Source organism: Meleagris gallopavo, chromosome 6 (genome assembly GCF_905368555.1).
Source record: "Meleagris gallopavo chromosome 6, MGAL_WU_HG_1.1, whole genome shotgun sequence".
NCBI classification, from domain to species: Eukaryota; Metazoa; Chordata; class Aves; order Galliformes; family Phasianidae; genus Meleagris; species Meleagris gallopavo.
Window position 1 is genome coordinate 49,243,340 of NC_139409.1, and position 12,993 is coordinate 49,256,332.

Genomic DNA, 12,993 nt, shown 5'->3' on the forward strand with positions numbered 1-12,993 from the left:
TAGTCTGAAATCAAACTGCATCGTTTGTAGTAGTAGCTGCTGGTTAGTGGTAGTAAGGTTGTTATCTAATATTGTCTCATGAATATTTAGTGTTGAATTACTTCAAGGTTAAGATGATCCTTGTATATGCTAGCTGCATTCTTAAAATAGCTATATTCTTTAAAATCTTTTCTAGAATATGTGGACCACGACATGGTGAAACAAAAGAAAAAGAAATAGACTGGGGAAAACGCTGTGTGGATAAATTTGATATCATTGGTATTATTGGTGAAGGCACTTATGGACAAGTTTACAAAGCTAGGGATAAAGACACAGGTAGGTTAAAAAATGTGAACTTACTCCTGCAATTTTGAAGTCAGTGGGTTTGGGTTTTGTTTGTTTTTATAATTTAATAAAATCTGTGTATTCTTTGTTTTTAATCTAGCTTTTATCTATCTTTTGGTGCCTTAAAAATCATCTATTTGTAAAGCTGTGACTGAAAGTACGTGCTGAGTAGTCTTAATCTCTATTTAAAGTTGTATTTCTTGAACTTCGATGCTTAGTACACAAGTTGAGGTAGTGAAGAAAAGAGGGTAAGTACTCTGGGGAAACAAAATAGTACCACTGATAGGATGATAAAGAATAATGAAGTTTATAAAGAGGCTGGAAAAATGAGTGAAGCTAGATGTGAGATTTAGCCATTTTCCTTCTTTGTACTCTGGCAATAGGTGCTAGTAGGAAGAGAATGTATCTCTGTGCAATGCAGTCCTGAAATGTTGCATATCAGGTATTTTTCTTACAGTATAGCTGACAGCACAGTAGAGACATAACTTCTAGACCTTAAACTATTGCTGAAATGAGCAAGCATTCATCATTATGATATGGAGGAATGTTGTCACTGCTTCTACATAGATAACACAGTCAAATCTGCATCCACAGATGTGCTATATCTTGCTTGTTGGTTTTAAGTTCAATTAGTAGATCTTGTGACTCCTTGCCTTTCTGGCTTATTTGTGCACGCCTTCAGTACTGTATAATTTCCTACTTCAGTAGCTGAAGCAGATACGATCACATAGCAGCCTTTTTTCTGATCTCCTGAAGAATGAGCAGTGTAATTGTGCTTCTTTTTCCATTCTTGTCTGAATTTTCAAACCCTAGCTTTTCGAGTTGAACTGTCACAAATCTTTTCTTAAGTCCTACCTTTGGAGCCATTGCAAATCGTTGCTAGCAGCTTCTTCCAGACTTCCTGGGATTGTGGTCTTTGTAGTCTTTGTACAGTTAGCTTTCTAGTCCAATTGCAACCATATTGTCCTCTGTGGCAAGCTTCTGGTTGTTTGTCTGTGGCAGTCATTTTCTAACCTCTTGCAGAAGTTACTGCTCTCTATACTGCAGGACCTGTATGGTTAGAGCAAACCTTCCATCCTTGATTTCAAATCCTGTGTAAGGAATGGCATTACAGCCTTCAAGCTATCTTATAATAGGCTCTGCAGTGGGCTTTTCAAGGCAAGATTGAAGAGAGTGCACAACTGCTCTTTCAGACACCAGTTCAAGCTGATGCCACATCGTTAAAGTGTGACTTTTGAGAGCAGAGGTGGTTTGAATTCATGTCCTTAGTGAATATTTCTAATGCTAACAGGAGAATTTACTTTTTTTATAATGGTGCTTGTCCTGCCTCTTTGTTGCAACACTACCAATAATTCTGTCAAAGCAGCAGTTTTTGCAGCAGTTGCTTTTTGAACAACTAGTTTGCTCAAAATGAAGGACAGTTAATCAGTTTTCTCTTGTTTTTGCAGCTTTTGATATTACAGTGGTCTCTAGTACTTGCACCACTGTCTTTTCGGGAGCTGATCTTATGGTGCATGGAAAACTGCATAATTATTCTTATATAAATTCAAAAGATAAAAGGATTTCATTAGATCCTGTGCTATTTCCATTTTCCTTACAGTTTTGTGTATCATCCCATCTTTTTGACACGATCTGAGAGGCAGTATCTTTTGAAGTTTAAGAACAGGTTGATATACTTAGGAAGACAAGCTACAACATTAGGATCTATCTCATTCCTATATCACAATCCTAGCTTTTGTCATACCTGGTTTGAGTTGTGACGTATCTTGTTATACTTTTCCTTCTGAAGGATTGCTGTAAATCTAAGAGTATGCAAGTAACATTTGGGCCCCTTGAGGTCCAATGGTAACCTCTATTTTCCATCTCTGAGGGAAGGAGTTGACTGTGCATTCTTATGGTCTGCAGGCCCTCTGCATTAACTTTTTCTTGGGACCACCACAGTGTAAACTTGAACGTCCATTGTCTACCTCAACTTTTAGAGATGTCACAAGTTATCCCTGATGACTCGTGTGCTATTGCTTTGTTTCCAGCTAAATTTATCTTGAATCATGCTGGAACATGATATGTTGCATATGTTCAATACACAGAGGTGTGGAATAAGGTCTTTTTAGATTTAACGGATTTGAGCTCAGTAAATCTACTAAAAAAAAAAAAAAAGAAAATGATTAGCTGATGTACATTCTTTAGATATCTCCCATTATGGGTACATAATGCTCCTACCGGTTTGTAGAATCTTGCTTCATCCAGCTCAGCCTGCAATAAAACAAATAAGGGAAATTTTTCTTCACTGTAAACACAACAGTGCCACTTCTGTGCATAGTAAGTATACTGATAAATATTATGTCTCTTCAGTTGTTTGCCTTGCATCTTGAACTATGTAGTATTTTTCTCTAGATACACGTGTGAGAATTCTAACTAAACTGTCATGTCTCACATAGCCTTCCTAAGGATTTTTTTATAACACAATAATAGTCTTTATTAGTAAAGATGTGAGATTGGGAGCATGGGTTATAGGGTTGTTTTCTTTACCAGTGTGGATGCTTACACCTTCCTGACTGCTGTAGAGTTAAAAAAAAACAAACAAACAACAACAACAACAAAAAAAACATGATTGTGAGCTTGCTTAGTGAGAGTCGGTATACAGTATAAGATCTTCCCTTCGAGGGAAAACATCTTCAGATGTGTGGTATCAAGACATTGAGTTTAGAGGAAAACTCTCTGGAAGGTCTTTTTCATGACTTGGGGAAGGAAACAAATGCTACCTACTTCAGAGTAGGTGCTTCTATTGCTACTAAGTTTTTTAGTTCTTCTACTGGCCAGAGGAACTTCTGGTAAAGATACTGTACTCTCCTGGTGGCCAGCGTTCCTCAGTGCTGCACCTCCTGCCATTTTACTTGAGCCTTCTGAAAATGCACCTCAGAGGCCTCTATTCAGTCAGGATGTGCCTTCTATGCCTTTTCTGTCCAGATTAAGCTATTCTGCAAGTCACAGTATGTCCACAGTAGTCTTTCTGACACTACTTTTTGCCTTTTTGAGTGTTGGTATCATCTGTGCCTTTCTTCTCGGCCTTGTGCTATATACAGGTCAACTATTTTACTTGAATTTCTGCTCCTCTCATGAAGAACAAAAAGACCCTTTGTCCTCTCTTTTTCTGGTAGCTGTCTTCTTACTGAACTTGCTAATGAATGAGAAATGTTTCGTATTCTGCCATCTTAAAGCTGAATAAGCTTTGCAAATCTTTATCAACAGTAATTCTTCAATAGGATCTAAACCCGTTCATATCATCTGGATGGGTAAATGATTTGAACTGATGGTTGCTTCTTCACTCCTTCATTTTTGATGATGTTTTCTGGAGGTGGTAAGTGTAACAGCAGAGTTCCTTCAGAGCCCCTTCTGAGTCAATAAATCAGCTTGCACTTTTCTTTGTCTTTATCCTAGCAACTTTTTTCCTGAAACTTTGTTCTTGTACTTGCAGTATTTTGTATTTGTTCTTCAACATGCAAGGCACATTCTTGTTGTCAACAGACTGAAAGTATTCAGGAAGGCTTACCTTATTTATTGGATTGATTGAACAAGGGACTGTTTTGGAATCCAACTTCTACTTAATCTAGTTACAAGACAGCAAAGGAGGTTGTGACTTTGCATTGCTATTGGTGGCCTCCTTGTAGAACATCTCCATTCCCAAGGTACACATCCGTCTTTGTTTTGCTTTCTGATCAACCCCTTGGCAGAGCAGTTCACTTTCTTGTACATTCTCACCTGTGGTGGTATAAAAGTGATAAAACCATAGCAAACATAGGTCTCTAAATCTGCTGTTGTAACCATTCTTACATAGGGGTTTATTGGTAGGTGTCGAAGATCAGGACATGAGTGAGGTGTCCATGTGGAAGATGGTTATTATAGAGGTTAGCTAAAAATTCTCATTTATAATTGTTTCTCTATATCTTTTTTGCCCAACACTAATTAGTTTTGTTTTGGCTTGATGCATGAACCAAAATCTTAACTATTTCTGAATGGAGATTATAAAACTAAACAGTAACAAATCGGATGGATTTTTAAAACAAAGCAAACTGAAGTCCCATAGTTTGGTTGCTAATCTTTTTTAATTTTCATTTTCTCCTAGGAGAATTGGTGGCACTAAAGAAAGTACGATTGGATAATGAAAAGGAAGGGTTTCCAATTACAGCTATTCGGGAGATTAAAATTCTTCGACAGCTTAATCACCAAAGCATTATCAACATGAAGGAAATAGTGACAGATAAGGAAGATGCTTTGGATTTCAAGAAGGACAAAGGTATGTGTGTGAACACTAGGGTGGCTCTTTCTGGTCTTGTTCTTAATATAGTAGCCTACTTACTCTGCAGCTGAAGTTTCATTTTTAAAAGTTTGAAACAGTGACAGTACTTACTAATAGAAGTCCTTAGATTAGCTGTGCCTCTTGTTGATGGAAACATTTTTGTAAATATTTTGTGTGGCTTTTAAAAAAATAAACTTGATTTTAGTTTAGCTGGATCAATTTGAAAGAAAAGGTGTTTAAGTTGACACTCATGGGTTGGGGAGGCCAGTAACAAGGGGAACTTCTTACATATGGGATGGGCTATATGGTTTTGCTTTTTTTTTTTTTTTGCCTTTTACTTTTCTCATAGTATTTTGTCATCATTTGGAATATTGCAGGCCCAACATTGAAGAGATTATTATTATTATTCTTTTTACTGCAAGCGTCAGTCTCGTTTGGATTGTGTTTGATTCTTTTTTTTCTTTTTATAGTTGGGTACAGTGTGTGTGTTGAAGGCTAGAAGGATAAATGTTGCTTTTCCCCAAATGCAAGGCCTACAGACATCTACTGTTTTGGTTCCTTCTGTGTTAAGTCTGGTTTGTCTGAGATGTTGCGACCTCTTTTTCTTGGAGAATCAAGGAAACAAAAGGAAAAGCATGCATAGCCAGCAGAAGCAACATGTTATGTTGTAGTGACTCTGAAGATGAGTGTCAGAATTAGGCAGGAAGGAAGTTCTTTTTCTAGTTTCTTCAGAAAGTATAGTACCTCAAGGGTGTATGTATTGACAACATTGCCAACATTTATTTGTTGTTTAAAAGCAGGAAACATGTAGCAGAGCAGTTCCTCTAGATATACGTATGCAGTTTCAGTGGTCAGACCCACTTTAAACTCTGATCTGCAACTGCCAGCTTAAGCTTTTCATGTGAGTCTTGTATGAAGCTTTAATTAGACCTAACCTTGGCTAATGAGACCACATTGAGCCCTGAATAAATTTATATTCATTAGTTAATTTTCTCCATTTCTACTTGGAGCCATGTGTAAGGTTGAACTGTAAATGTTTTGGTTTACTTCTCTGTTTTTTCAGAAGACTGCAAGGGAAGGACTTCTCTGGAGATACTAGAATAAAATAAATTTTTGAGATAGTCTCTTGGAAAGCATTAGTGTGATAATAAGTCTGCTATTATGGTTTGTTTCTGAAAGGATGGAATTTTATTTTTTCCAGGCTACTGCAATCTGTATTTCTCTAATGACGAGATGGAGATTTGTAGCTGAGAAATATTGGGCAATTAGTAGTCTATGCAGAGAGCAAAAGCAATTGGGAAGTTCAGTCATTTTCATGGTAAACCATAGCAAATTGACGTGGTAGTGACGTACATTATTAAAGCAAAAATTACAGTACAATCAAAGTGTTTGCCTTCTCATGAATATGCTTATGCTTAATGTATGTTATGATTGTCTTAATTTTGGAATATAGCTGTTAAAAATCCCCTACTGCTGAAATCTCATTTGTGAAATTAGGGAATGAGAACATTCCTGCCAACATATGTTCCTCTAGTTGTATGTGTAAAAGTAATTTTTGTCTGAGACTGCCTATTATCTCCTGACCTGTTACTCATCTACTCAATCGCTTTTTGTTTGGTTTTTAATTGGGATTTCAGAAGTTTAAAATGCATCAAATGGAGCATCCTGGCAATTCAGTAAATGTTTGTCACATTTTATACAGTACTTACTTTAAGGATGTTTTTTAAGATAGTAACACTGGCCTGCAAACATCAGTGGCTTTACTTGTACCATGTTTTCCTGATGCTTTTGAGCTGTTACGTGTTTTTAGTGGCCTAAGCTTACTGACTTAGAAGCAAAATGTTGTTGAGAATATTAAACTACAGAGAGCGCAAGAAAAGCTTCTTGCAGTGTTTTACCTCAGCCAGCTTGGGTTGTTATCTCAACAATAGCTTTTACAGAAGGGATTTGTTTTAATTCTGACTAGGCCAAACATTTGAAAAAAAAAATGCAGTACATCGAGTAGCGAGTTGCAAAAGTAATGAGTATTTCCTTCGGTGGTAAAGCAGAAATTGTTTGTATGAATTGGGAACATACACAGTTAAGTGAGTTATATGTGGATCTTCTGTAATGAAGATCTGATTTTTTTACCTTTGTAATATTTAGCATGTGCGAGATAAGTATAAGATTTGATACAGTTGGAGAATGGTGCATCTGATTACTAATGTAACATCTTGATTCTGATGCATGAGTGCTGTTGGGTATAGCATATATATTGGGTTTGCAGAGAAGGAGTATCTGTTCTGTGCATTTCTCTAGTAGTTCATCTAAACATAGGCTTTTTCTCTTCCTTCCTTTTATTCAGAGCTTATATGTAAAGTTAGGAATGGGGCACCTGACTCAGTCGTGTGCTGCCATTTATCTGCATAACAGTTGAGTTAATAGATAAAAAATGACTGAACATACTGTTAAAACTTCCTTTGCTTCTTTGAGAACATAAAGCTTTGTTTGGCTTGGTCATACCAGTGAGCTATAGATGCCACTCAGTATTTTCCTAAAATATCAGAACTGTGGTTATTTTTGAAGATGTTTTCTCCTAGTGAGCTAGTGCAGGAGTTGTGGGTGTCAGCTTTTTGTGTTACCAGAAGTGTTCTGATGCTGTTGGTGCTTGTGACCAAGTTTGCTGTGAGCTATGCTTTCCTTCACTCTTCCTTTTTTTTTTTTTTTTTTTTTTTTTTTTTTTTTTTTTTGTCTGAGAAGGTTTGTGGCCTTACCTATGCAGCTGTTATTGAAGAAAACAAGATTGAATTGAAACAAACTTAGAGTTATTTTTTAGATGTAGTAAAATCCATAGTTCTTTGCAAAATTACTTGAGCCATTTCATCTAAGTTTGCAAGAAAATTATTGGGAAGACCATCCCTCTTAGTCTGGGCTTTTATCATCTCTAGTTTGTTCTCTTTATTTTTCTTGGGACTCTCCCTTGTGCACCTGGTGCACACCTTGTGCACCTGGAGATGGTCCTCTAGTTCTCCATCACCTATTTATTGACTCTGAGCTGTTTGTAAATGATCAACAGTCTAATTATGGACTTTTTGCTAAACACATGTAAGTGCCTGATTTACCTTTTGTTGCACTGAATGTAAAGCTGCATGAGTATGGACTGTCTCCTCTTTCTCCTTTCGACTGGAAGAGGCAATTGATATCCCAAGGAGTATCCCAAGGGATAATGTGGATGTTTGCTTGGGAGACTGTAATAAAAAAGAGGTATAGTTAAAATTGGAACTTGTTTGGTCTTGGTGTATGTGAATTTCCTGCTTAGATTTGTGCTTTTTCTGTAACTCATTCTAAAATCTAAGGTTACTTTAGGAAGGTTCGATTTTGAATTTCAGTTGCTGTACAAAACTGAATTGAATTTCAATTGCTGTACAAAACTGAATTGAATTTCAGTTGCTGCACAAAAATTAATGGACTTTTTTATGCAGGAAGCCAGTATCTACCACAATACAGTAATATACTTGTGAAGAGGACTCTGAGTCTGTGGAATGTTGTTGCATAACTTAGCTAGCTACTTTCCTGTATCCATCATGGAGTACTTTGTCTGAAAGCTTGTTTTTTGGAAGGAGTTCTTATCAGCAATCATGCAGTCATCAGAGGGTACTTCACTACAAGATTCTGTTCCTATGGCAGGTAGTTTTATCTGGATTTCCTGGGAAGTCTAGTCAGAAATGGAAAATTCAGTAAATACATGCTGCTTTGAGCCATTCAGAAAGGAAAAAAAGCCATTAGCATTTTGATTCTGTTTTGATCTTACAGTTGGAATGAATTACCGAAGGGGTGCTGCCAAAATATGGATCTAAGTAGATAATCAAGTATTTTTGTTTTCTTGCTGGTAAGTGACAGTAGGTGAATGCTGACCCAACAATGGGGATCTCTCTTTTAGAAATATAAGGTGAGATGTCTCTAGAAGAAGGAATGTTTCTTCCTGGAGCCCTTTGATCAGGATGTCTCTTCTTCATTGACTAATGAGTCATGCTCTGCTTGCAAGCGTCCACGATGGAATCAGGAGTTCACATCTTCTCTGTCAAGTTTAAGGATTTGTCACTGTGTTCATGCATGTTTGCAGCTATTAAAGGGTCTTTAGACGTTATGCTAATTCCTCTATTCCCATGTTGTTTTCCTCTCCTGCTTAAGCAATCTCAACTTCCAGTTATCCCTCCAGCCTCTTCTCTGATCCTCTTGCTGCAAAGCAGCTTGTTAGAGCTTAGGCTGTTAAACTCAATGCTTACAAAACAAAAGTCTCTGAATTTCCGAAGCCTCCAGATTGTCTTGCTGCTCCTGAAGTAGCTGATAGAAACTTCTTACCCAAACAGGCTGCCCAGAGAGGTTGTGGAGTCTCCTTTGGTGATATTCAGGACCCAGTAGGTCACTTGCACTTTTCTGTGCAACCTACTGTAGAGAACCTCCTTTAGCAGGGCATTGGACTTGATCACCAGAGGTCTCTTCAAGCCCAGACCCTGTGATTCTGTGTAACAGTCTTTATGCTACAGCTAAGTTATCAGGATTAGTGAATGCCTGTCAGTGGTTCTTTCCATTTCTGCCTGCGTTACTGGGCGCTGGTTTGGAATGAGTATAGGAAAATTTTGGTTCTATTAGGCTAAGTTTGTCTTAAGCAGAAAAAATTCTTCTGTCTTGTCATACCTAAGTGGAAAGACAAGTATGGCAGTGATGCCTTATTTAGTCTTAAGATGATTAATTCATAGGCTATGTCTTTGGTGTTTCTCAAATTAGAAAATAGGTTTGTGTGACTTAAGTAGAAAGAAAAGATGAGTGTCTTATAAGCACCTAACTTCAAGGAATTGGAAAATATCATCTTAAATTTTGAAGCTCTGCTTGACATGATTGTGTTTAGAACTATCTTGGAATCTGGTATATCGTGAGTCCTGGAGGAGAAATGTTAAGGAAATGGAAGATTAAATATAATCCAATTATCTCTAATCAATCAAGCAAAAAATATTATCTATATATAACACAGAAAGAGCTGAGGGAGATTTATTAGTGAAATGAAAATGTGTTCAGCAACTCAGCGCTCTGTATGCCATTTATAGAATGAGACAGGGTTCCCTTTTTAGAGCATTTTTATTTATAGGATATTATTGTAATGCATATATACAAGGATTGAATTAAAATTTTTACATAATATGGCATCCCTTGATCTTCAGTGGCCAGATTGTCTCAACTGTATCAATCAGATAATTTTAGGAACCCCAAAAACTTTTCTCATGAAACTACACTTGGAAAAATTGTCTTAAAAGCTGCCATTAGGTTAGGTTTTTGGATTATTCCCCTTCCCCTTCTGCCCAAAGCACTTGCATCTTAGTTTAGGAACAAAGGCATAATGTTTTGTCCTGCCTTACTGAGTCTGTTCTGATGACAGTCCAAAAACCAGATTGCACGTGTTGCACAAATTATTTTGTCAGGTTTTTTTTTGCTCACCTGAAAATCGTGTATTGTAGAGTTAGTAATTCTATCTACATAGCTCAATCACATTATAGTCAAGCTTCTTTAGTGTTTTAATTGAGGAAACTTGAATGCTGTTAGAGCTCCATGAAATGCATGTAGAGGAGATGTGTTAATCCTTCAGTTATTCTAAACCAATACCTTACTTTCTGACCCTTATCAATCTTCACTGACATAATGATTTAACAGATGAGTTTTCCTAAGTGTAGAGCAGAGTAAGGCTAGAAGTGCTTTCCCACAAGTCTACTTTGTTTATTGTGAGCCTCTCTAACAGATTCAGCTGCTGTTATCCCATATTCAGAACTAGGCTACCCTTCAGCTGTTCCCACTGTTGTTCTGCACGTGTGCACTGACAATAAGGATTCTTACAGTCTCAGAAGATGAAGAAATGGGGGATCAGCTGCATGCATTAGCAATGAAAAACAGGAGAAAATGCAACCCCCGTCAGTGCTTTTTTGCAGCATGTGGAAATTGACTATAGGCTTCCTCCTGCCCCACAGGTACTTATCAGGGAGTGCAGGCCTTTAATAGAACAGCAATAAGAAGAGCAACATTAAAATCAGATAAGTAATTCTGGGTTCATTTGAATTGTATATGCTGCACTGAAACAGAGCTGTAGGTGATTTTATGATATTGCTTACAGATATGTGGATATTGGGCAAAGCTAGCACAAAACAAAAGTGTGTTGTTTTGGGACGTAACTTCCCATTATTGGACATCATGGCATCATAAAGGAAAGGGTGATTCTTTTGTCCATAATGTTTTCCTTTTTGAGAAATGAATATTTGTGACATTTGTATAGCATAAACTAAAGGGTGCCATAAACTCAGACAATGGTGTAATGAACAAACTTTTATCTATACACAGTTTACTTCTTGAATACCTATAGCTTATTTTCCTATTACAAAACACTAAGTGTCAGACCTCCTGATCTAATGAAAACCTGTGGAAATTTGACATGATCAAGTGCAGTAAAGCAATTTTGTTTTTGTTGACTGAAATTACAGACATCAGAAGATGGCACCACAGTTCTCTTAAATTAAACTAGCAGAAGTTTCACTTCAGTTTGCTTAGTAACCGTTTTGCAACTATGATCACTCCAAAAATAGTTGGAATAATACTGATAATCGGGTTTGTAATATACTGCCAAAGTTAGTAGACTGATTTTAATAGTTTCTCATAACCTGTGAAAGAAGGTTGAACTCTGACAGATCATAGAATGGCTTAGGTTGGAGGGGACCTTAAAGATCATCTGCTTCCAACGCCCCTGCCACGAGCAGAGTTGCCATCCACTAGATCAGGCTGCCAGGATCCCATCCATCCAAGTCTTGAATGCCTCCAGAGATGAGCATCCACAACCTCTTTGGACAACCTGTTTCAGTGCCTCACCACTCTCTGAATAAAAAATTTCTTCCTAACATCTAATCTAAATCTACCCTCTTTCAGTTTAAAGCCATTCCTCCTTATTCTGTCACCATCAGACCATGTGAAAACTTGTTTTCCTTCCTGCTTGCAAGGCTCCCTTCAATCCTGGAAGGCTGCAATGAGGTGTCCCTGGAGTCTTCTCCAAGCTGAACAAGCCCAACTCCCTCAACCGTTTCTTCACAGCAGGGGTGCTCTAGCCCTTTGATCATCATCGTGGCCCTCCTCTGGATCTGCTCCAATTGCTCTGCGTCCTTTCTGTACTGGGGGCTCCACTCTTGGACACAATACTTCAGATGGTGCCTCAGAAGGGCAGAGCGAAGGGGCACAATCACCTCAACCCTCCCTGATGGCCACCCCTCTTCTGATGCAGCCCAGCATACCATTGGCCTTTTGGGCTGCAAGAGCACACTGCTGGCTCATGTCCCGCTTTTAAATTACCAGGAACCCCAAGTTCTTCTCCACAGTGCTGCTCTCAGTGAGTTTTTCTCCCGGTCTGTACTTCTATCTGGGATTGCCCTGACCCAAGTGCAACATCTTGTACTTGATCTTGCTAAACCTCAGTAGATTCTTGTTTGTCCACTTCTTAAGCTTGTCCAGATCTCTCTGGATCATGTGTCTTCCTTCTATTACGTCAACTTTACCACTCAGCTTGGTGTCATCAGCAAATTTGCAGAGGAGTGCACTCAATCCTGCTATCTGTGTCATTGATAAAGATGTTGAAGAGCATCGATCCCAAGACAGACCTCTGGAGGACACTGCTAGCCATGATCCTCCACCTGGACATAGAACTAATGACAACAATCCTCTGGCTATGACCATAAGCCAATTTTTTATCCACCTAATAGTCCACCCTTAAAATCCACATCCTCTCTATTTTAGAGGTGAGAATGTTGTGCAGAAACATGTTAGTGGGCTTGCATAAGTCCAGGTAGATGACATTAGTTGCCCTTCCTTTGTCTACTCATGCTGTCACTTCTTCATAGAATGCCACTAGATTAGTCAGGCATGATCTCCCCTTGGTGAAGCCATGCTGGTCATCTCTGATGACTTCCACATGTGTGTTAACATCTCTTCCAGGAGGATCCATTCCATGACCTTCCCTGGCACTGATGTGAGGCTGACTGGCCTGTTGTTTCCCAGGTCTTCCTTTCTCCCTTTGTTGAGTGTGGAGTGATGTTTTCCTTTTTCCAGACACTGGGAACTTTGCCTGACTGACAATTTTTCAAGTATGATGGAGAGCAGCTTGGTGACCATGTCAGCCTGTACATTGACAACCCTGGGATGTATGTCATCTGACCCATAGACGTGTACACATTCAGCTTCATGAGGTGGTCACAGACTTGCTCTGCTCTTACACTGGGAGGTATTTTGCCCTCCTGAAGGAGAAGCGAGAGAAGCCTGACTGAGCATGAAGAACAAGGCAAAGAACTAAATACCTCAGCTTTCTCCAT

The 12,993-nt window shown here is 38.3% G+C and overlaps 1 protein-coding gene across 8 annotated transcripts in view; it reads left to right on the forward strand.

The window, feature by feature from the left end:
* CDK13 (cyclin dependent kinase 13) overlaps positions 1 to 12,993 on the forward strand; it is a 54,260-nt gene that overhangs the window by 19,592 nt on the left and 21,675 nt on the right. For all 8 annotated transcript variants that reach the window (XM_085226677.1, XM_085226676.1, XM_085226679.1 and 5 more), the window contains exons 4-5: positions 176 to 315; positions 4,448 to 4,618. In XM_085226677.1, coding sequence (XP_085082803.1) covers positions 176 to 315; positions 4,448 to 4,618 — 311 coding nt within the window. The remainder of the gene's footprint in view (positions 1 to 175; positions 316 to 4,447; positions 4,619 to 12,993) is intronic.